The following is a 20,403-nucleotide window of genomic DNA, read 5'->3' on the forward strand; positions in this document are numbered from 1 at the left end:
GTGGCCGCCCGCGCGCCGCTGCAGTAGGCGGGGCCCGCAGGTGAAGGGGCGTGGCCAGGGATCCCCCCTCCCAGCGCCCCGTGACGTCACCGGCCTATATAAGGAGAAGGAGCCCCCGCGGGAATCCCCGCGGGCCGCGGGGGACCCCTGGCTGGGCCGGGAGAGCCCCAATATCCCACCCCCCCAAAAAAAAAGGATCGGGGGATTTTTTTTTTGCTCGTTTTCACCCACTTTCTTAACTTTTCTTAGGGAAACCCCTTCCCCACGGGGGCCGGGCCAGCCGGGGGTTCCCCGTCCTGCGCCCACCCCGAGCGGCTGCGGCGTGGCCGGCGCTGATAAAGGGCTTCGGGGTCCCTGAGGTGCCCCGAACCCAACCCCAGCCCCGGGGCCACACCCGGGCTATCGGGGCCGCGCAGGCGGCGACTGCGGAGATAAAGGGGGACAGCGGCTCCTGCGGGACCGGGACAGCCATGGAGGGGGCGGCGGGCTAGATTTCGGTCCCAGTCCCGGCCCGCTCTGCTGTCCTGGCCCTGCGGTGGCACCGGATGCCGGGGCTGGGCTGGAGCAGGTGGGTGCTGCCCCAGGGTCACCCCCAGCCCCCCCAGGGCCAGCCAAGGCCCTGCGCCCCATCGCACCTTGCCCCAGGTCAGGGTGTCCCCCTGGGGACGGTCCCTGGTGCCACCTAATGGCCACCGCCCTGGGGACACCGGCAGGGACTGTCGCCGTGCGTCCGTCACCGCGTGTCCCCCCCTCTGCCTCCACCAAGGCCTTTCCAGCCCCCCAGGAGAGCCACGGGATGGATCCTGCCCCGGGCTCGGAGCCTCAACACCCCGCAGCTCAAATGAAATGGGGGCTTGTCCCCCTATCCCCTGCCCCTCCCTGGGAGCCCTAAGCCTTCCCCGGGGAGGAGGAAGATTTGGGAGGAGGAAGAGCCTCTCACCCTCGCCCCGGTGGGAGGGGAGGGAGCCCCTGGCTAATGTGATGAGAGGGGGATGAATCCATAAGCTGTTAAGCCGCTGCAAAGCCCCTCGCGTTCTGGCCCCGCTATCACCGACTTCTGCTCACATCTGCTCCCGGGGTTATTTTTAATCTGGTATTAAGGACTTCTGGGTCCTTCAGCAGGCAGAGCAGGGGCTCTGCTTGTCCCCCCCCCAAGCAGGAGCTGTGATTTGTGGGGCCTCTGAGGCACCAACACCAGCCCCGCTGCTATTTGGGTGGGGGGAAAGGGACCTTCTGGGACCCCCATCCCCTCCACACGCAGCCATCAGCTCTGCAGAGGGTCCCAGCACTGGTCCCTGCAGGCTGGGAGCACTGGGGAAAGGCTGGAGGGGGAACCAGGCAGGAGCCTCACACGGGATAGAAAAGATAAATATATAAACAAACAAATAAATGTATAAAATATATAAAAAATAAAGAGATATTTATTAGCGTTGAGTAAAGTGCAACCTCAGCGTGGTTGGAGGCTCAGCAGCCGAGGGAACGGCAGGAGAGAAGCTCAGAGAGAGGGAATGGCACGAGCAGGGCTGTGCCAATGGGATACAGGAACTGTACAAGGGCCTTAAAAACAGATAAACAACACCAGATAAATTATTTACAGTTCAAATCGATTCAGGAGGTTGAAGGCTCAGGACCGGCTGCAGACTGGGAGAGCAAGAAGAGGGAGTGGGATGGGACATAGGCCCTGAGCTGGTATGTCAGGGGAGTTTGGGGGTTTGGGGCAGCAGTTGGGGGCAGCTGGGACTGTCCCCTGGCATCAGGCTCTGCTCTGGGGGGAGATGTAGTGGGGTGAAGCCTTGGGCCTGCTGCTCCTGCTGGAACAGGAATTCACTGGGATTTGCACATGGACTGTGATGAACAGGATCAGGCCCTGTGCCTGGATGTCTCTGCTAAAGATCAGCAGAGGTTTTCACACAAGAGCTCAGCAGTTCCATGGAGCTGTGGAGCTGCAGGGGCTGCACTGCTGCTGGACACACCACCAGCACCTTCCTGGGCTGGTGTCCTCTCCTGGAGCTATGGGCTGGCAGCGGGATGTCTTTAATGGCAGAGACTCTGTCAGGGCTGTGACAAGGTGGGAATCCTACTGGAGACCTCAGTGCCAATAGCCCTCTGAGTCACTGTCTAAGTAACTCCAGAGGGGATCTGCTCCATTTACAAATACAAGAATTTTTCTTGCCAGTGCCTTAAACTCCCCAGGGAGGCCTGAGCTGAACAGTGCTCCTCCTACTCACAAACATCCAGAGCTAAGACTCTGGAGCCAAAACACAGCTTCAGCCCCTCTGTGGATGTGTGAGCTGGTGGGGTCCAGCCTCTCTCCCACCCCAGAGCCATTTCTGAAGAGATTAGGAAGAAATTCCTCCCTGTGAGGGTGGGGAGGCCCTGGCACAGGTTGCCCAGAGAAGCTGTGGCTGCCCCATCCCTGGAAGTGTCCAAGGCCAGGTTGGACAGGGCTTGGAGCAACCTGGGCTAGTGGAAGGTGTCCCTGCCCATGGCAGGGGGTTAGAACAAGATGGGCTTTAAGGTCCCTCCCAACCCAAACCATTCTATGGTTCTGTGAAATGCTCATCAAGGCACTAAAAGCTGCCCAGAGCAGCACCCACAGGGGACAGGTTTTGGTCTGGCAGCCTGGCCCACCCCCAGTTCATGCTGGAGGAGCTCCTGGGGTCTGAATCAGGAACTGTGCCCACTGTGCTCTGGGCTGGAGACAGGCTGGAGCCACGTGGCTTTGATCCACTCTCCCCTCTGGCCAGTGGGAACAGGGATCAAGTTTGCAGCTCGAGCCTGTGTCTGGTTCCTTCGCTGCCCTCTGCGGCACCGCGGGTGGGGGTCAGAGGGCTGGAGCAGCTGGGGCTGTTCCCCCCCAGACCTCAGCTCACTGGGACCACTGGTGTGAACAGTGCTGCTCTGGAGAGCACAGCCCCTCACAGAGGGGCAGAGGCTGCATTGTCCTGCGACACAGTCACCAAAGCCCCTCAGATCCCTCCCGACGCCTCGGATCCGGCCCGGGGAGGGCTATTGCCGCTCGCTCCTGACGTGGTCCCCGATCATCCGCCTGTGGTAGGTGGCCAGGAAGATGTCGTTGTCCCGGGGGCAGTCGTAGTGGCAGGAGCACACCTTGATGAACATCATCTTCCTGTGGAAGGAGTCCCCCTCGGGGCAGCGGAACTCCACGTCGGCGGTGCTGGTCAGGTCGGGGGTGCAGCACCGCCCGTCCGAGCAGCTCCCGCAGAACCGCGGCCGGTACGAGCGGGTGCTGGTGCACCCCGAGAACTCAAAGTGGAGGCTCTGGCGTGGCCTTGGGGTCCTCACGCACTTCTTCCCTTTCTGGGGAGAGAGTGGATGGATTAACACAGACAGGAAAGACGCACCGAGGCCTCTGCTCCATCCCCGTCACTGCGCAACGGGGCACGGAGACAGCGGAACCACAGAGCAAAGCCCCTGAGCCAGCACCATTCCCAAGGTCTCCCCTGGCATTTGGGGAGCTGTGTCCCCCTCTCTCCAAGCCCCTACCTTGGTTTTCTCCATGGGGAAGTCGCAGGGCCGGACCATGCAGAGCCGGGTCTCCTTCTCCAGGCGGCACTGGGGGTTGTCGTTGGTGACGCGGGCGGAGATGCCCATCCCGCAGCTCCGGGAGCACGCACTCCACGCCGTGGTCTGCACCAGGCAGTTCTCCTGCAGGTTGTTCAGCTCAGGCTTCTGGGCTGGGTCCTCCCTGAACACTGAGCCATGGGGAAGAGACACAGGGTGAGGCTCAGGGCTCGGGACAAAGCGTGGCAGCTCCACGGCTGCTCCCAACCTGGGCTAACGCTGCAAGAACAGCAGCAAAGGTCTGGCCCGTCCCGTGAGCTGCTCGGCCTCTCAGCAGGGGGAGGATGCAGGGAAGCATTTCCTACCACAGCACAGCTCCAGCCAGCTCTGCTGTGACACCACAGGGTCCACACAACACCACTGAGCTCTTCCATCAGCGGCTCTGGTACCCACATGCCAGAGTACAAAACCACGACCAGTTCCAAACCAGTCAATGACCCAATGCACAGGTAGTTTGGATCCTCTCCTATTCCCCAGCAAACAGCTCTTGGCCCCATCCATGAGCCCCAATCCACAGGTAGTTTGGATCCACCCTTATTCCCTAGCAAACAGCTCCTGGTTCCATCCCATGTGCCCCAATTCAGAGGTACTTTGGATCCACTTCTCTTCCCCAGGAAACAGCTCCCAGCTCTGTCTCACATGCCCCAATCCGCAAGTAGTTTGGATCCATCTCTCTTCCCCAACAAACAGCTCCTGGCCCCACCCCACACACCACAATTCCACAGGTAGCTTGATCCCACGTACCCCAACCCACAGGTGGTTTGGATCCACTTCTCTTCGCCAGAAAACAGCTCCTGGCCCCATTCCCCGTGCCCCAGCCCACCGGCAGTCTGGATCCATCCCTATTCCCCGGCCGACAGCTCCCGTTCCCATCCCACCCGCCCCGCTCACCCGCCATGGCCGTGCCCAGGTCGTTGTCGCTGCCCTCCTCGCACACCCACTCCTCACAGCACTTGTTGTGGACCCTGACCCTGCGGGGGTGGGGGCAGTCGGGGGATGGCAGGCGCAGGTCGTCGGAGCAGAGCGGGATGCAGCCGACGGCGCCGTCCAGGCAGATGCACTGCAGTTTGCACGTGGGCTGGAAGCTCTCCCCGTTCAGGTAGATCTTGCCCAGCAGGTCACACGTCGCACCCTCATGAGCTGTGGGAGGAGGAGGAGGAAGAGCAGAGCTGAAGTTCTGCCTCAGGAGGAGGGACAGAGCCCACCCTGCCCTGCTCTGCCATCTCGGTGCTGGATTGTGTAATATTTGCCTCCCTGGATTCAAGGCTGCTCCTGGCACTGATTTTTTGGAACCGCCAAACCTCCCAAAGCTCTCTAGAAAAATTTCTCCTCCATTGGGGTGAGCTACCAAGTGTGACACTGCCTTTACAGCCCGTTCCCCAGTCAGTGCCCAGTCAGTGGTGTCACATCCCTGACACGGCACATGAGCAGCGACTTTGCTCCTCAATACTCCTGGCAGACCAAAAGGCAACGTTCTCCCAAGAGCAGCTGGTTCCCACATGGCTGATGGCACCTACAAAGGAAATGACACTTCGGGCTGCTGACCTTTCTGGCCCCTCTGTGATGCACAAATCTCTTCTTCCTTCCAGCTCCAATTTTTTCTAGTTCTCTCTCTTCTGATCTCCATGTCTCTCATCTCCAGCCCTCCTACCAGTCTTTCCCTCCCTCCTAATAAAACTTGGGCATAAAAGGAAACACAACAATATCTGACACAGAACAGCAAAACCTTCACTCTGCTCCCCAGCTCTTATATCTGGCTTAACCAAAAACTTTCCCAGTGGAAGTTTTCCAGCAGAAATCTCTTATTTGATTGAGATCAGGAATGGTTTCAATAGGAATCAACTGAAGCATTTCATTTTGATATCAAAGATTTCCTTTGTGCTCAACCAAAATACTTGTGGGACAGTGTCCATAGCGGGAAGTGTTTTGCTCTGGTAATTATTTTGGGCACTATAAAAGATCAAGATGAGATATTCTGATAAAATGGAAGCAGAAAGTTTTGACACAGCCAAATGAGTATTCTAAATAAATAATGAAAAAAAATTGAGGGTGTTTTTTAAATATATAGATATTTAGATGTATTTTTTATATTTTTTTTTTCTATCAGCCTGAAATGAAATGTTGAAATCTCAGAGTTGTTCACGGGACAGAAATCCTGATTTTGGACAGTTCTCAGCAACTGCTGCTTCCTGCAAAAACCCATGCAAACCTCTATTGGGAAGTTAGCAAAATGAAGGATTCTTGGCTGCTTGTGGAGGCTTCCCAGGAAACCTGATCTATTTTGTCCTTAGTCCTGCTCACCCAGGGGACACTGTGTCAGGCAGAAAGTGGTTGGACTAAACAAGGAGTGAGAGCCTCTTTCCATCCCATCCCTTGAGGGGACACAAATCCTTCCGGACTGTTCCAAACCGGAGCTGGATCTCAACTTGCAACTCTTTTCAATGCCACTGGGATAAAAATACTCCTGTGCTCCAACTTAGAAGTTTCAAAATCCTCACTTTTTCCATCAAAGTGGAAGCCATCCATCCACCCTCCCTCCACACAGCCATTCAGACTTATTTTTAAACCCTCTCTCCCTGTTTTTCAGCCCGAGCGCTCTCCCGTCCCGCTGAACGGATCGTGCTGTTCCCTCTCCTCCCTCCCCACCCAAGGAATGGCAGCTCACTCCAGGGGTTGATTATGTTTTCCAAACTCAGTGGTTCTGTCGTGCCCTTCATTACCCTCCCTGACCTCCCTTTCCCAACGACCTGATCCAATTAAGGCACCGAAACGACGGCGCCTGCAGAGAGAGGTGGTTCTTTATTCCCTGGCAGTGCCCGACCCCAAACACCAACTCCAGCCAAGGAGACTTTTGCCCTTTTCCACAGGGAGTATGTCAGGGCTCAAGGAGCCTGTCCAGCTCCTCTGCCAGGTCCCAACACCCACCCAGGCCACTCTACCACCGGTAGGAACCCTACTCTAGAGTTACTACAGGATTGTCTCTACCTTTCTGATACTCCAAGGTCTCTGCAGGAAGAGAAGGATTCCTCTGCATCGTGTGGAATGTGATAACATTAAGCAAATACACAATAATTTTCCTTCTGAGGGTTCCCTTCCCACCTCTGCTGATATGGCCCTCGGGCTGGTCCCAGCTGAGACGCCTTTCCCGTGACACTGGAACACCTCAGCTCCTTTCTGCTCCCAGAACATGTCTTTCTTGGATAAATGTAAGTCACATTGATCCTTCCCCTTCACTGATTCACCACTCCACCTTCCTTCCCTGCCTCCAAAACCCCCCTTCTTCCAACAGATCCATGTGGACACCACAAAAACATCACCCAAGGACCTTACGGCTCAAATCCTCAGATCATTTCAGGGAGATATCCTGGTCTGGGTTCACTGGGAGTTTTGCCATGAAAAGCTTAATTTCTCACTTAAAAGCTGGAAGGATAGTTGTGTCAGCAAGTCTGATTTCCTCCCCAGCACGAATTTGGGACTCTTACTCCAAAATGTTGGGATCAAACCTGATATTTCACGGTGAACACAAAACACCTTTGTCAGAAGGGTGTCCAGGCTTTGTGGGGAGACTTGAGAGGAAATCATTCCCGTGATTTCACTGCCTTTCCTCCACAAACCCATCCCTCATTCCCAGTGGGAATGATGCAGCCTGCAGCTCACACTTTGCTGGGTGTTATCACACCTACGTTCACCTTATTAAACTTCAGTCCTCAGCTCTCAGGTGTCAATGCCTACAGAAAGTACCAGGAGCTCCCATGGCTCCTAAAGATCCCAAAAAACCGAGTGAGGGAAATGAAACAACTTATATAAACTTTTCAAAATTAAAAAAAAAACCAGCTTCTACAAGTTAGATTCATTTAGACAAGGGCCTGAAGCTCCTGGCAGAGATGTGGCAGAGGAGTCTCGTTTTCAAGCAAAGAACAGGAGATTGAGGAAATACTTGCTTTTTTTTTTTCCCCTCTTGACCAAAGTCATTTTTGCCTGTTTTAAAAAGAACCACCAAATAAAAACATAAAATCAAAAAAAAAATTTCTTTTCTGGCTGAAAAAAAGGCACGAGAAAACAGTTTCTTGCCCTTGTGTTTACCTGGCTCAGGAATTCCCATGTTCCACACAGACACAATGCAGTGAAGGAGCTGTTCAGCTCTTCCCACCCACACATTCCAGCCAGAAACACACTTTGGGAGCAGCCAAGTGCAGAACACCCATATGCAGTGCAAGGCAGGGGGATTTGGGGTGGGATTTTCCAGGAAAAAGTCCTTTCAGTAAGAGCCCAGATTGCTGATATTCGCCCACAGGGACAGAGGATGTGTCCTAAGGGTGTCCCAGGACACAGGAGAGATCCACAGCCCCACTCACGCCTTTGGAGCTGAGGGAAGGAGCTGTGTGTGTGTGTGTCAGTGGATTTGTTGGCTCCCAGGGAATTCTGCTGGGTGTTCTGGGAGGCGCCACGGAGAAGCCACCCAAGAACAGAACATGCAGGTCTCACCTAAGCAGATCCCGCTGCCTCTGTGGATTTTGGAGAAGTCGCAGTAGAGTCCCTTGTGGTGGTCACAGGGCCTGTGCAGGGAGCAGAGCTCTCCCAGCTGCCTGGCACACACCTTGCAGCAGCCACAGGCATCCAACACGTGGCTGGTGCCAGCAGGGCACTGCAGAGGCTGGGAGGGACACTGGCACGGGAAGGTGCAGGCCTGTGCTTCTCCCTGCGGGGCAAAAACCCACGGAGAGGATGAGTCCGGGCAGGGAAAGGGAAAACACGGCTCTGCCACAAGCACAGACACCCCAGAGAGAGGAGGGAGAGCCCAGGGACTCACAGGACTTTTCTCATCCCTCATTCCTCTGGAGCTCCAGGGGGAAAAAAGATGCCTCTGGGAAGCAAAGCCAAAACAAACAGGACAAGCAGTAGCTCGGAGTCCCCTGCACAGCTCACCCTCCACCTCCCTGGAAGCAATAAAGTGGTAATTATTAACAGCAAGCAATTCCAGCTCTTACACAGGACAAACATCAAAGCCTCTGCAGCAGCAGCAGAATCAGACCCAGCTGGAGCTGGAAAAGGACGTGCACAGGTACAGAACTTGCCCAAAGTCAGGCAGAGGGATTGGAGCAGTGCTAAAAACTGACCCAAAGGCTCCCATTTTGTGCCCTGGATCTCACATTTCCTTCGTTATTCCCAGAGATGTGCTCTCTCCTCTCCCCTTTCCAAGGAACACAACATAACCAACCTTCCTCGGGACTTTGTGACTCCAGAGCTGCCCCCATGGGCAGCATTTCACTGGCCACCCCTTGAAACCCACCCGTGGATTTATGCCACTTCAGACACTAAACAGAGACCAGGCTGTGGCTGAAGGGGGGTTTCCTGCTCTGGAAAACCCAGGATGTGTCCAACACCCCAATCACTGAGTCTGTGCCACCTTTGTCCTGCATCTGCCTGGAGCAGCTACAGCAGCTCAGCTCTGGATCTGCCCGAGTCTGGGAGATGTGACACCCTGAAGTCGCACCTAAAGATCCTCTGAAACCTCCTCAGTGCCAGCTCCAGCCTGGTTTTCTGTTCCTGCCCACTCAAGTCCTCCCTTGCCCTGCTCCATCACCACTCCAACCTGCTCAGGCACTGCTGGACACGGCTCAGCTCCCACCCGGGGCTGACACGACCTTTGCACATGGATGATGCCACCAAAACACTCTGGGGTCCTGTCCTGCTGTGATCTGGGTGGAGAGGGAGGCACCCAACTGGACAAGCCCCTCACAGCTCCACTGGCAACCTGGGAGAGGGGCAGCCAAGCTGGGAAGAGGTGAGGGACACACACCTGGGACAGAGGTCAGAGAATAAATCTTTCTTTTTTTACAGCTCTGTTCGGACTTGTCACATCCCACCCAGCCCTCCCTTGGGAAACAGCCTCCTTGGATATTGTGTTTGTCACCCACAACAGCAGGAAAACTTTTCCAGCTGTTTTGACTGTTGCTCTGACTTGATCTCATGTGGGGTAGGAAGGTGCCAACTGCTTTGTACGGCTGGAACACCCAGCACAGCCCAGGGCAGGACTGGGAGCGGGCTAAACCTTCCCTCAAAGTCGTGGAACTATGGAATCATAGAATATGCTGAGCTGGAAGGGACCCACAAGAATCATCCAGTCCAACTCCTGGCCCTGCACAGACACCCCAGCAATCCCACCCTGTCCCTCAGAGCGTTGTCCAAACCCTCCTGGAGCTCTGGCAGCCTTGGGGCTGTGCCCACTGCCCTGGGGAGCCTGGGCAGTGCCCAACCAGCCTCTGGGGGAAGAACCTTTGCCTGAAATCCAATCCAAACCTCCTCAGACACAAATCTAGCCATTCCCTAGGGTGCTCCCAAGGGCTGAGTCCTCCCAGAATCTCCCTGCTCAGCAGAAATCAGCCTAATTCTCCTGGATCCGTCCTAGCACAGAGTGTTTTGGAGCCAAGCCCCTCCTCCCCGCAGCCCAGCTGTTCCCAGCCGGCAGTGCTGGAGCAGCTCGCCGGGAGCTGGCACGTCACAGGGATCAATTCCCAACCACTGAAGTGCATTAAAAGAACTAAAAATACAGAAATCTTCCCTACTGTTTTTTTCGTGTAGGCAACTGCTGGAGCTGCCAAGGGATGTGTTCTCCAGCCCCGGGTGAGTGGGTGGGGGGTACGTGAGCTCACACAAGGGGCAGAGCATTCCTGACACGGGATCTCTGTTGAGATGCAGTCCATGCACTTCAGAAAAAATAATGGCAACAAGCATTTTCCAGTGCAGTGTCAGCCACAGGCCATAGAAAAAACACTCTCAAAATAGCTCTCCTGCTGAAATCCAAACCAAAACAACCTCTTGCGGGATGACAGGACACAGTGGAATTAAACTCATCCCTGGAAGTGTTCAAGGACAGGTTGGACGGGGCTTGAAGCAACCTGGGATAGTGAAAGGTGTCCCTGCCCATGGCAGGGGGTTGGACAAGATGGTTTTTCAGTTCCCTTCCGGCCCAAACCGTTCCATGATTCTGTGAGTTCTCTTCCTTGCTCTCATCAATCCTTGCTGGCTCTGGTGATTTCCTTGATAACTCACCCACACAAACCACCTCACCTGGTTTTACCTTCTGCTTTCAGAGCACAGCATCTGGATTCAGATCTCTGGCATGTCAGAGACTTGCTGGGTGTCCCTGCACCCACCTCAGCTGTTCCTCATTTCCCCCAGCTCAAACCCCCAGTTCATCCTGGTTTTCAGGGCTCTTTCCAATACTCTTTCCAATACTCCAATTCCCACCAGTCAGCTCGGACCTGCCTCCCTCCATCACCCAGAGGGTGTTGGAGCTCCTGTTTTCTGGTTTTATCACAGAGCAAAGTCAGCCCACGCTATTTATAACTCCTGCTGCTCTCCCAGGTCCAGGAGAGGAGGGAATGAGCTGGAATTGGGTTTGGCTCACACCCCCCCCCAATATTGAGCACTGAAAAACTGCCTGGCCAGGGGAACCTCTGGAGCTGGGAACAGCTGGGACAAAGTCAATACTGAACCAACCTCCTGAGTCCTCTGTTACTCAGTTTTCCTTCAGATAGGCTGAACAGTGGATTATACTGGATTTGCAAGGAGCACCTTCCACCTGCATTCTTTCCAAGGACTGCTCCTAGGAGTTGTTTCAACACAGCGTGGAAACTGCCCCAAGACTGCCCCAAAGAACTCCCCAGCCTGTCCCCAGGAACTGCCAGGACTGGAATTAGGGGCTTTGCTGCAGACCCAAATGTAACACAAAGCCCAGCATTTCCACACAAACTGCCACTGACCTGGGTCCAGAGGGATTCAACTCAGGGAACATTTCATTTTCTTCCCTCTGCAGAAGGGGCTGCCCCAAAACTCACTTTTATTTTCACTGAGCAGGATCCCGATTTCAGGGTCACTACAGCCTTGCCCTTGGTTCTGTTGAGGTTGGCAGAGCACTTCTGTGAACTCTGAGAGCAGCAGAACACAACCAGTCTCAGGGATCAAGGCCGTGGAGTCAAGGAGGTTCTAAAGCCTGGAATATCAGCTCTCCCTGCTCCTGGCTTTGCTGGCAGCTCTTGCATCTGTCACAAACGCTGTGTGAGAAGCTGTGGGACTCCCAGGACTCCTGAGTGATGGCCAAGCCACTGTGGGAGTGCCAACACTTGGATAGAAGATTCCCCTGCCTCTTACTCCCAGGTCCCATCCCAGCTGACAAGCCAGAACAAGCTCCCTCCCAACTGCCAGCACCAAACCCAGCTACCTGGGGGTAAGAAAGAGTGAGAACCTTCTTCCTGCTTCATATTCACACAAAACCCCTTCCTCACCTCAGGAGGGCACAAGTTGGGGACATGAGATCTCACCAGGTCTGTGGCACCCTCGGGATTTCTCATTCCTGATCAAGGGTCATGGGAGCCCAGGGAACCAGCTGAGGGAGCCAAACCAAAGAGGACTTCTAAAGTTTATTTGGGCTCATCTCTGCACTCGGAGGGCTGGGAAAGGAGAGTTCTGAACTGAGCCAGGGGTTAATGCTGCAAGGTGGAGGTGAGATAATAAACATCCAACTGGTTCTCCTTGTGCTCCAAGACTGGCAGTAGATAAAGCAGCCAAAACACGGCTGCTCATCCTCCAAACACCAGACAGTTGTGGATAATCCCTGCTCTCCCTCTGTCACAGGCTCTCAAGGCACCTTCCCAAGGCTGTTGCAGTACTTTGTACAACAACCTGTTAGGGGAGACAAGAACCAGTGATCCCATTCCCAGACAGTGGGGACACAGAGACCTGCCCAGGCTGAGCCTAAACATAACTCCCAGAAATCCTGGAATTACTCTCGCCTCTGAACACCACCACAGGCAGATTCAGGAGTAACAGCTCTCATTTCCTGCCTTGATCCACAAAAAACAAATAAATCACAGATTCATTTAGACTGGAAAAGACCTTTATGGTCATTGAGTCCAACCTAATGCTCAGAGCTCAGAGGTAAAATTTTCACTTCTGAGGCAGGTTTAGGGAAAATGACACATCTCAGAGTGATATTTGAGGGTCACAGCAGTGGGATTCACTGTTATTGTTTATATGACAAACACGAGGCTGCCAAAGCTGAGCTGGTGCTAGAACCAAGATGCCAACCTGAATGGCAGCAGTTACCCTCAGATCATATCCCAGGGCACATTCCTGGCAGGAGAGGGGCTGGCACACTCCAAGTGCTGCCAGGAGCATCCAACAGACCTCACCAACCAGGAGTTTATTGCCTCTTTCAGCACAACAAACCCTGCAAGTGCTTCTGTGAACCCGATTTCCTGATGTATCCAAAAGGCACTTCCAACAATTTAGAGCCATTAATGACTGCAGGGACCTTCCTGCCAGTCCTGGCACGGGAACAGCACACAAACATCCTAAGAGGAATCAGCTGCTCTGTCAAGCACTTGTGTTAACAGGAAAACAGGCACAAATCCTGCTCTGGAAACTCTGCAGTCTAATTTTCCCCTCGGGATCACTGGTTTTGGGAGCACATGGGTGGATTCAGTGGCAGCTGGGGAAGGATGGGGATGGTAAGGAACTGGGATATGAGACTGTTATTCCTTGCAGTGACATAAACTCAGTGACTGGCTTTCTCTCTCTCTGTTCTCTTCTCCCCCTTGTAAACCAGGACTGGTCTTTGACTCCCAGGAGGGGGATGAAACAAAACCCATTCCCGTGTGCCAGGAGCTCCGAGATCCGTGGATGACTGGCGTTACACGGGGCAGCTCCGAGCCCGGTTTAATTACACAGCACGTTTGTGTCGCTCTGCTCCCAGCCCAGCTTCCCTGGGAAACTCGGGAGCAGGTGGGAAGGGTTTCCCAGCCCAAAACCCTCTCATGCATCCAAGCAAGAAGCTGCAGAGCCCAGGCGGAGCTGTACGTACCCAGCCAGGGGCGAGGAGCAGCAGGAACAGGGTCCGGGTCACTGTCCCCAAGTCTCCAGACATCCCGAGCACTGGGAAGGGATCCAGGCTGCCGACTGACTCCCGCTCCTTCGGAGTTTCTCGTCTCTTTGGAGCAAGTCGCACATCAGCTTCTCCTTAAATATCCTCTGGAGGGGGCGGGCCCCGCGCTGAGCGACGGGCTGGAACCGAGCCCGAAGGGGTGCAACGAAAACTGCCCGAATTCCAGGGAACACGAGCGGATTCCTGCGGCCCCCGCGGTTATGGGGCTGCCACTGCTGCCCGCAGCCTGGTTACCTTCCAGGCGGGTGAATCAAACCCCAGGAAAAGCAGGATTGCTAGGGTTTCATTTTTACCTCTTTCCAGCTCCCGGAGTAGGAATCCTGTCGCAGCTTTGCTGCCAGAGCCCCCCTTTCCCTGCCTGCAGCCGCTCCTGTTTGGCTGCAGGAGCTCGGGGGTGAATAAGCGGAGCTTTGCGGTGCTCAGCGTTGGAGCAGGAGGGAGGGATGGGAAGTTTGGAGCTGTCAGGTGTCACCTCTGTCCCTGCATCGCTTGCGCTTCCAGCTCCCAGAAATTAAAGTTTCATCACTGGAACTCCTGCGCGAGGAGTGCTCGTAAAACTCCTGCGTGTTTTACAAGGCAACGAATAGCTCCAGGATGAAGAATTTTGATTAAGGACGGCACTTCCCTAAAGTGCTTTGTTTGTGCCTGGGGATTGATGCAGGATCTCACACATCTTTACTTTGGGGCAGTATCCTTTCTATTTGCTGCTGAAATCCAGCACCAGGCTTCTGTACAGCCAGCACAACAGACCTTTGGAATACGAGAGAGTTGTTTTGTGTATTAAAGAGTCGGTTTGTTTATTCCCGAAGAGGAGGCGGAGCGCTGCCGTGGGAGGAGGAGGAGGAGGAGGAGGAGAAGGAGGAGGAGGAGGAGGAGGAGGAGTGCAGCAGAGGGCACTCTTAGCCCTCGCTGGCCGGGGGTGGGACAGAGCAGCTCGGGGACCGGACAGAATGTGCTGCACATGGAGTGGCCTGAGAAAGGTGGAGCTGTGCCTTAGTCAGGGAGCTTTCCCGGGGAGAAGTGGTGCAAGGTCCGGTACTTATTTGGGGCCAGGAGAAAGCAGGGGCCGGAGCTCAGGCACTGCCCCACAGAGCCCAGCACATCCCAGCTCAGTGCTGGGAAGCAGGGCAGAAAATGAGGGAGTGTAGTAGGTCATAAAATCATAGAGTGACAGATCTCCTGAGCCGGAAGGGACCCATCAGGATCATCCAATCCCACTCCTGGCCCTGCACAGACACCCCAACAATCCCACCCTGTCTGTGAAAACATTGTCCAAATGCTTTTTGAACTCAGACAGGCTTGATACTGTGACTATTGGGGAGCCTGTTCCCAGTGCTCAACCACCCTTTGGATGGAAAACCTTTTCCTGATATCCAGCTTAAACCTCCCCTGACTCAGCTTCATGCCGTTAATTTAAATTGCTTTAACTCAATTTAAATTTTAATTCATGCCATGATTTACATTCAGCCTCCTTCCTGTCTGCCTCCAAGGGCAGGGCAGTTTAGCTGGGAATCAAGCCCTGAATTTCATCCAGGTCCTGTCAGGTCCCTGTGCAACAAGATCAGCCTCCACACTCCCTGTGTGTCCAAACTGACAATTCCGACTCTTAACTAATTAGCACTTGGAAAGCCCCTTGGGATTCAGGGCTGGAGAGCATTAGCACAGTGCAAACCACCCCAGATGCACCTTCTTCTCCCCTTCCATAAGAGGGATTTCTCAATCACTTCCATAACAGCCACCTCTGCCCGTGTCCCAGCAGAAGGTTATGTCTGCACACATTCATGTTCTGGAGGTGGCACAAACACCCAGTGCCCTCAGGCAGCTTGGAGCTCCGGGCATACATTCCTTCCCCTCTTGGAGGGCTTGGCACCCTGAACTATGTTGTCACCTAAAATTAGCTGCTCACATTTCCCAGGACATTCTCCCACTGCTCGTAAATAAGACAGGGATGAAGTGCTGCACCACCTCTGTCCTCATCCTCTCACCCTGCAGGAATATAAACCCCAGCTGAATCCTGAGCCCTCCAGGGCATCTGGAGATGACACATTTGTGGTTTTCTAGAAGGATCATCACCCTGTGTGATGTGTGGCTCAATCCATGGCTCCTTGTCCAAGAATAAGACATTCCCCTTTCTCCAGTGATAGGACAAGGGGGAATGGCTTCAGCGGAAAGAGAGCAGGGTTAGATGGGATATTGGGAAGGAATTGTTCCCTGGGAGGGTGGGGAGGCCCTGGCACAGGTTTCCCAGAGCAGCTGTGACTGCCCCTGAATCCCTGGAAGTGTCCAAGGCCAGGTTGGACAGGGCTTGGAGCCACCTGGGCTAGTGGAAGGTGTCCCTGCCCATGGCAGGGGGTGGAACTGGATGGGCTTTAAGTTCCCTTCACACCCAAACAATTCCATGATTCCATGATTCTATAAGAAGCAGCAGCTGCACTTTGAACCACGATCTTCCAAACTGTGCTTTAACACAAACCTGCTGTGTGCCCTGGGATGAACTGTTCAATCACAGTCCTAAGGCTCACCCACCTGTCAGGAGTTTTGTTGGGAACATTCAGCACTAAGCTAGCATTTTGATGGCTGATTGGGTTTTCAACCTGCAACAGAAGTAAAGAATAATTTGATTATAAAACATCCTTTCCAAGCCACTCATCATCATCATCCACCTGAATGCTTCCACCTTCCCAGAGCAGTAAAACACACTAAGTTCAGTCTCATTCATCCTTCAAGCCACCTTAGCTCTTGGAGTATAGGAGCAGTAGGATGTGAAGAGGAAGCATCAGCTGGAGATCCCTGGATTTTGGGAGCTCCCTACACCCAAGTTCCAAGATTTTCCTAGGGCACTGGGACGAGCAAAGCTACCCCTCATGTGAGGAGCTGAACTGTTCACCCCCCTGGACATACCCAGAGGGAAAAGGGGAACATGAAGGTTGAGTGCCTCAGAGTGATCAAAGGCAGGAAACACCCAGGTTAGCACTGGTTTGTATCTCCTTTTGCCTGAGCTGCCTCAAGTGAAGGGATAAAGATGTCAACCCTGCTTAAAATCTCCCCCAAGCAAAGCACAGTGGGTGTTTAATTCACCTTGTTACGTTCTTCTGGGTTCACTCATCCTGCCCAACCGGCACGTTCCCTGGATTCACAGTAATTAAAATAGAAGACATTCAGATAATTGCTAAAAAATCGTGTCAGGCCAAGGAATAAAATGAAGGCAAGCACACACACAGGTTTTTTTGGCTCGGTGGGATTTCTCCCTGCCTGCAGAAGCCAAAGCAAAAAGCTGGTACAAGCAGCATGGTACAGAGAATTGTGCTCTCCCAGTCCAGGGGATTGTCCTCACCCAGTCTGCAGTGACTTCCGAGCTGTCCCCTGTCCCAGAGCTGCTCAGTCACCCCCAGGACATGCTGGTGGCCCTAAAATTCCTTCTGAGGGTTCCTCCCTGTGTATCAGCTGTGTCACCACGTCAGTGGCTGTAAACTGTCAGAAGGAAGTGTCAGAGAAATGCAGCACCAGAGCTCAGCAAAGGCTCAGTTCTACACCCTGTCTAACTCCAATCAGGGTGCAAAGGCTTCCTTGCTCTAGGGGTGGAAAGGGCAGGAAAAACCACCCCTCCTCACTCCAGCACAGCCCTGGGATGAAATCCTGACTGCAGGGAAACACCCTCTGGCTCCAGCAGAGCTGGGATTCCCTCAGCATGCCAGATACACAGCCCTGAGGCCACTCTGCTGTGCCCACAGGGTGTCAGGGAGGGGACAAATTTTGTTCCTGGCTGCAGAGTTCACTTGTGAAATCCACATTTTTATTAGCTCTGGGAGGAACACCCTGCTGTATTTGAGGATTTATTGTGACATCGGAGTCTATCAAGGGATGTGACACTTGGGATGGGTGAGGTGGCTGCTGATGTCCTTGTAAAGGAAGTAAATATATAAAAACAGTCTTGGCATCACCAGTTTGGAAAGAGCCAGTGCTCAGACACAGAGCTGGCCAGGAAGAAGCAGACATTCTCCTCTAGGAAAAAAAAAAAACAAATGCCCCCTTTGGAGCCTGATCTTGGCAGGATGCAAAAATCCAGGTCTGCAGCAGCAGAGCACGAAGCCAAGGGCACCCAAGGAAAAGACACTGAACCCAGGGGATGCTCATTTCAGATCAGGTGAGCAGTGACAAACAACACTTCCAAGGATATCCCTGCAACAAGGCCATGGTGTAAGAGCAGGTGACCTCCTGAGACCCTTAACTGCAAAATTTGGCTGTTCAGATGCAACTGTGAGTCACCATCATGGCCAGGAGCATTTGTGCCGAGGCACGGGCTTGCACAGAACTGCAGGAGGAACAGGCCCTGGGAGGAAACAGCTGCACCCACCTGTGAAATGGATGCTTCCTCGGGTTTTTCCACTTCTTAACTTACTGCATGCTTAATTATCCTGAAGGAAAACTGCAGGGAGGGAGGGCATGTTTAAGGTGGACTCGGGCAGGGTCATTTAAGGAGGCTGCCCGTGCCACAGGACTGCTCTGATGTCTGAGACCAGCACTCCATGTCTCCTGGAGTTTGGTCCTCACCACCTGCACAGAAGGATGTGCTCAAGGGAAAGAGAAGGGACTAAGGCTAAGGGAGGTCTCCCTAGCTGTGGGATGTGGCATCACATTACTAGTTCTGCCTCCAAACACTGCATTTTCTCATCCCATTTTATGGGCACCAGGATCTGCCACCCCCTGAAGGAGCAGCTGCCCTGCCACGATGACCACGAGCTTCCCCCGGTGCCTGTGTGTACACAGCTGCATCCAAGAGGGTGCAAGGGGGAATTTTCCTCTGGATCCCACCCCTCCAAGGACCTCTGGCACCACCCGTGCCATAAACTCCAGGACTCAGACAAAACAGCTCTGCTGAAATCCCCAGTTCTTCCCTAATTCCCTGCACATCTCATCAGCCTCAACAGGCAGCAACAGGTCCCTGAGCTCTGCCAGGCTGGGAGGACCTCGAGGGGTGGGTGGCCTACCAGGACTGGTGTGCAGCTCTCATTAGGGATTTGGGATTCCAACAGGAGCCTGCCCACACCTTTCCCATTCAGGTTTTGGAACAATTCCAGCTCATTACATGGAATCAGTGAATAATGGAGGTTGGAAGGACCCTCAGGTCACCTGGTCCTCCTGCAGCCCCTCCCAACACAGAGGGTAGAGAAGAGGGGGAGATTTTAGAGACCAAGAAAGGGGGGCAGTGGGGTCCCCCAGTTCCTCCAGGCAGCTCTCCTGACAGCCTTTCCTGCACTAAGGAATCTCAGCCCAGAAATCCTGGATGAGTTTCCAGCCCCCAGGAGCTGTAACTGTGATCCAGCATTACAGAGGGCTGGCACCTTTGGAGAAGCAGGGGCTTCTCCCAGCTGAGGGGATTGTTAACCTTGGAATGTGACACAGTCACCTCCAAAATTACCTGTAAACCTGCTGATTAAATAACAGCACTGTCCTCCAAAGGGCTGCACAAAGTAAGTTACAAGCACACATTAAAAATGAAGTGGGAAATGTCAAGTGTGAGACTTTCACTTACGTGTTCTTGATTCCTTTTCTTTTTGTTACAGGCACACATCTGTGAGGTTGATCTTTCTTCTTTTCTCCCCTTTGTTTCCTTACTAATAGGTATTTTAGAAGTTTCACATCACAAATGTATGACAAAAGACAAGCCTCAAGCTCCATGAAGAGCCTCAGTTATAGGAATGGTGCAATTTTACACACACTGATAAGGAAATTGTCTGTGTTTGGAGCCACCATTGCCTTCAGACAGACCAAACTCACCCAAGCTGAGGAAGGTGAAAAGTTTCATCAGGCTGCAACCTTTGTGAGGGCTCTCACAGAGCTTTACATGAGCAGAGGCAGTGCTGGAGTCCTGGGCACTTTAAGTTCAGAGCCTTTATTTTCAGTTTAGCTTTTGCCACACTGTCTTTTAAATTCCTCATGACTGTAAAGCAAACCCTGACAAATTATTAAAGCTTTCCAAGTTTAGACCATTTGACCCCAGAGGTGCAATAATAGACATTTTCAAATCAGTTCCCAAAGCCTCAGTCTGTTGTTGTTGCTGTTTTAAGGAAGTTATTTGAACCAATAATTTTAAGCTCTATATTTTAAATTGTTTCACCCTCAGAAGCCTGATGTCATCTGGCAACAGAGGTGCATGAGGTGGGTCTGAAGGCAGACTTGAGGTGAAAAACAGGGTTTTTTTCCAATCTTATCCCTGCAGCACAGCCATGAGCCAGGTAAAAGAAAAGCTGTAGCTGGTTCCATTTCTTTGCCAGGCAAATAGCCCCAAATCATCTTTACTCCAGTGCCTCTTCATGCACAGTCATTTCACAATGTTCTCCCTGGTGCATTAGACTGGAAGTTGATGTCCTGCCTGGCAGGGACAGGCCAGTCTGCAGGGTCAGGAGGCTCTGCTAAAAAAGAAACTTACTGGGGATTCTCAAATTTTTACCATTTTGAGCCCAAGGTGTCCTGACCTCACAGAAAAGGAAGGGGGGAAATGAAAACCATGGAGCCTGGCTGTGTTTCAAGGAGGTAAGGGGAAAAAAGGCTCTTCCTGCCAGGGCAGATGTTGGTCACTTGGCACCTTGAGACCCCACAGAAATGGTCCTGACTGGCATTAACTGTTCAGGTTCCGTGTGTCCCTGATGTTCCAGGTGGGGGGATAACCAACCAGCTGCATGGACTGACCACTTCCCTGCTGAAACAGTGACACTCTGCCTGGGCAAGTTCCTCTGAATTCGTGATGTTCCTCCTCTGCTCATCTTCCTCCAGAGGAATCAGCAAGGGCCAGGACACAGCTCGAGCCTGTTCCTTCTGCCCCAGACCAGGAGGGCTGGCAGGGCCCTGTGGATCCCTCTCCTAGAACAAAG

At 53.4% G+C, this 20,403-nt stretch overlaps 1 protein-coding gene and 1 long non-coding RNA gene across 2 annotated transcripts; both read right to left on the reverse strand.

The window, feature by feature from the left end:
- Positions 1–2,497: 2,497 nt before the first annotated feature.
- LOC113984570 (CCN family member 2-like) lies at positions 2,498–13,598 on the reverse strand. The gene is made up of 5 exons (XM_027714683.2): positions 13,451–13,598; positions 8,071–8,284; positions 4,477–4,725; positions 3,508–3,716; positions 2,498–3,321 (listed from the first exon to the last, which is right to left on the reverse strand). Exons 1-5 carry the CDS (start codon positions 13,511–13,513, stop codon positions 3,010–3,012), a joined length of 1,047 nt encoding a protein of 348 aa, XP_027570484.1. The 5' UTR covers positions 13,514–13,598; the 3' UTR covers positions 2,498–3,009.
- A 2,456-nt stretch (positions 13,599–16,054) lies between these two features.
- LOC120324958 lies at positions 16,055–16,961 on the reverse strand. Its single transcript, XR_005566692.1, has 3 exons — positions 16,866–16,961; positions 16,610–16,658; positions 16,055–16,125 (listed from the first exon to the last, which is right to left on the reverse strand). It is a non-coding gene; the product is annotated as an uncharacterized LOC120324958 (long non-coding RNA).
- Between the last annotated feature and the right edge of the window lie 3,442 nt (positions 16,962–20,403).

Source organism: Pipra filicauda, unplaced genomic scaffold, assembly GCF_003945595.2.
Source record: "Pipra filicauda isolate LSUMZ 115617 unplaced genomic scaffold, ASM394559v2 scaffold78_size3787270_pilon, whole genome shotgun sequence".
NCBI classification, from domain to species: domain Eukaryota; kingdom Metazoa; phylum Chordata; class Aves; order Passeriformes; family Pipridae; genus Pipra; species Pipra filicauda.

Excerpts from the sequence above, each read along its gene's own strand:
- LOC113984570 (XM_027714683.2), bottom strand. The coding sequence starts at position 13,513 with ATGTCTGGAGACTTGGGGACAGTGACCCGGACCCTGTTCCTGCTGCTC. Across the intron at positions 3,717-4,476 it reads CCTGGGCACGGCCATGGCGG|TGTTCAGGGAGGACCCAGCC; the intron begins GTGAGCGGGGCG and ends CCCATGGCTCAG. Across the intron at positions 3,322-3,507 it reads TCCCCATGGAGAAAACCAAG|AAAGGGAAGAAGTGCGTGAG; the intron begins GTAGGGGCTTGG and ends CTCTCTCCCCAG.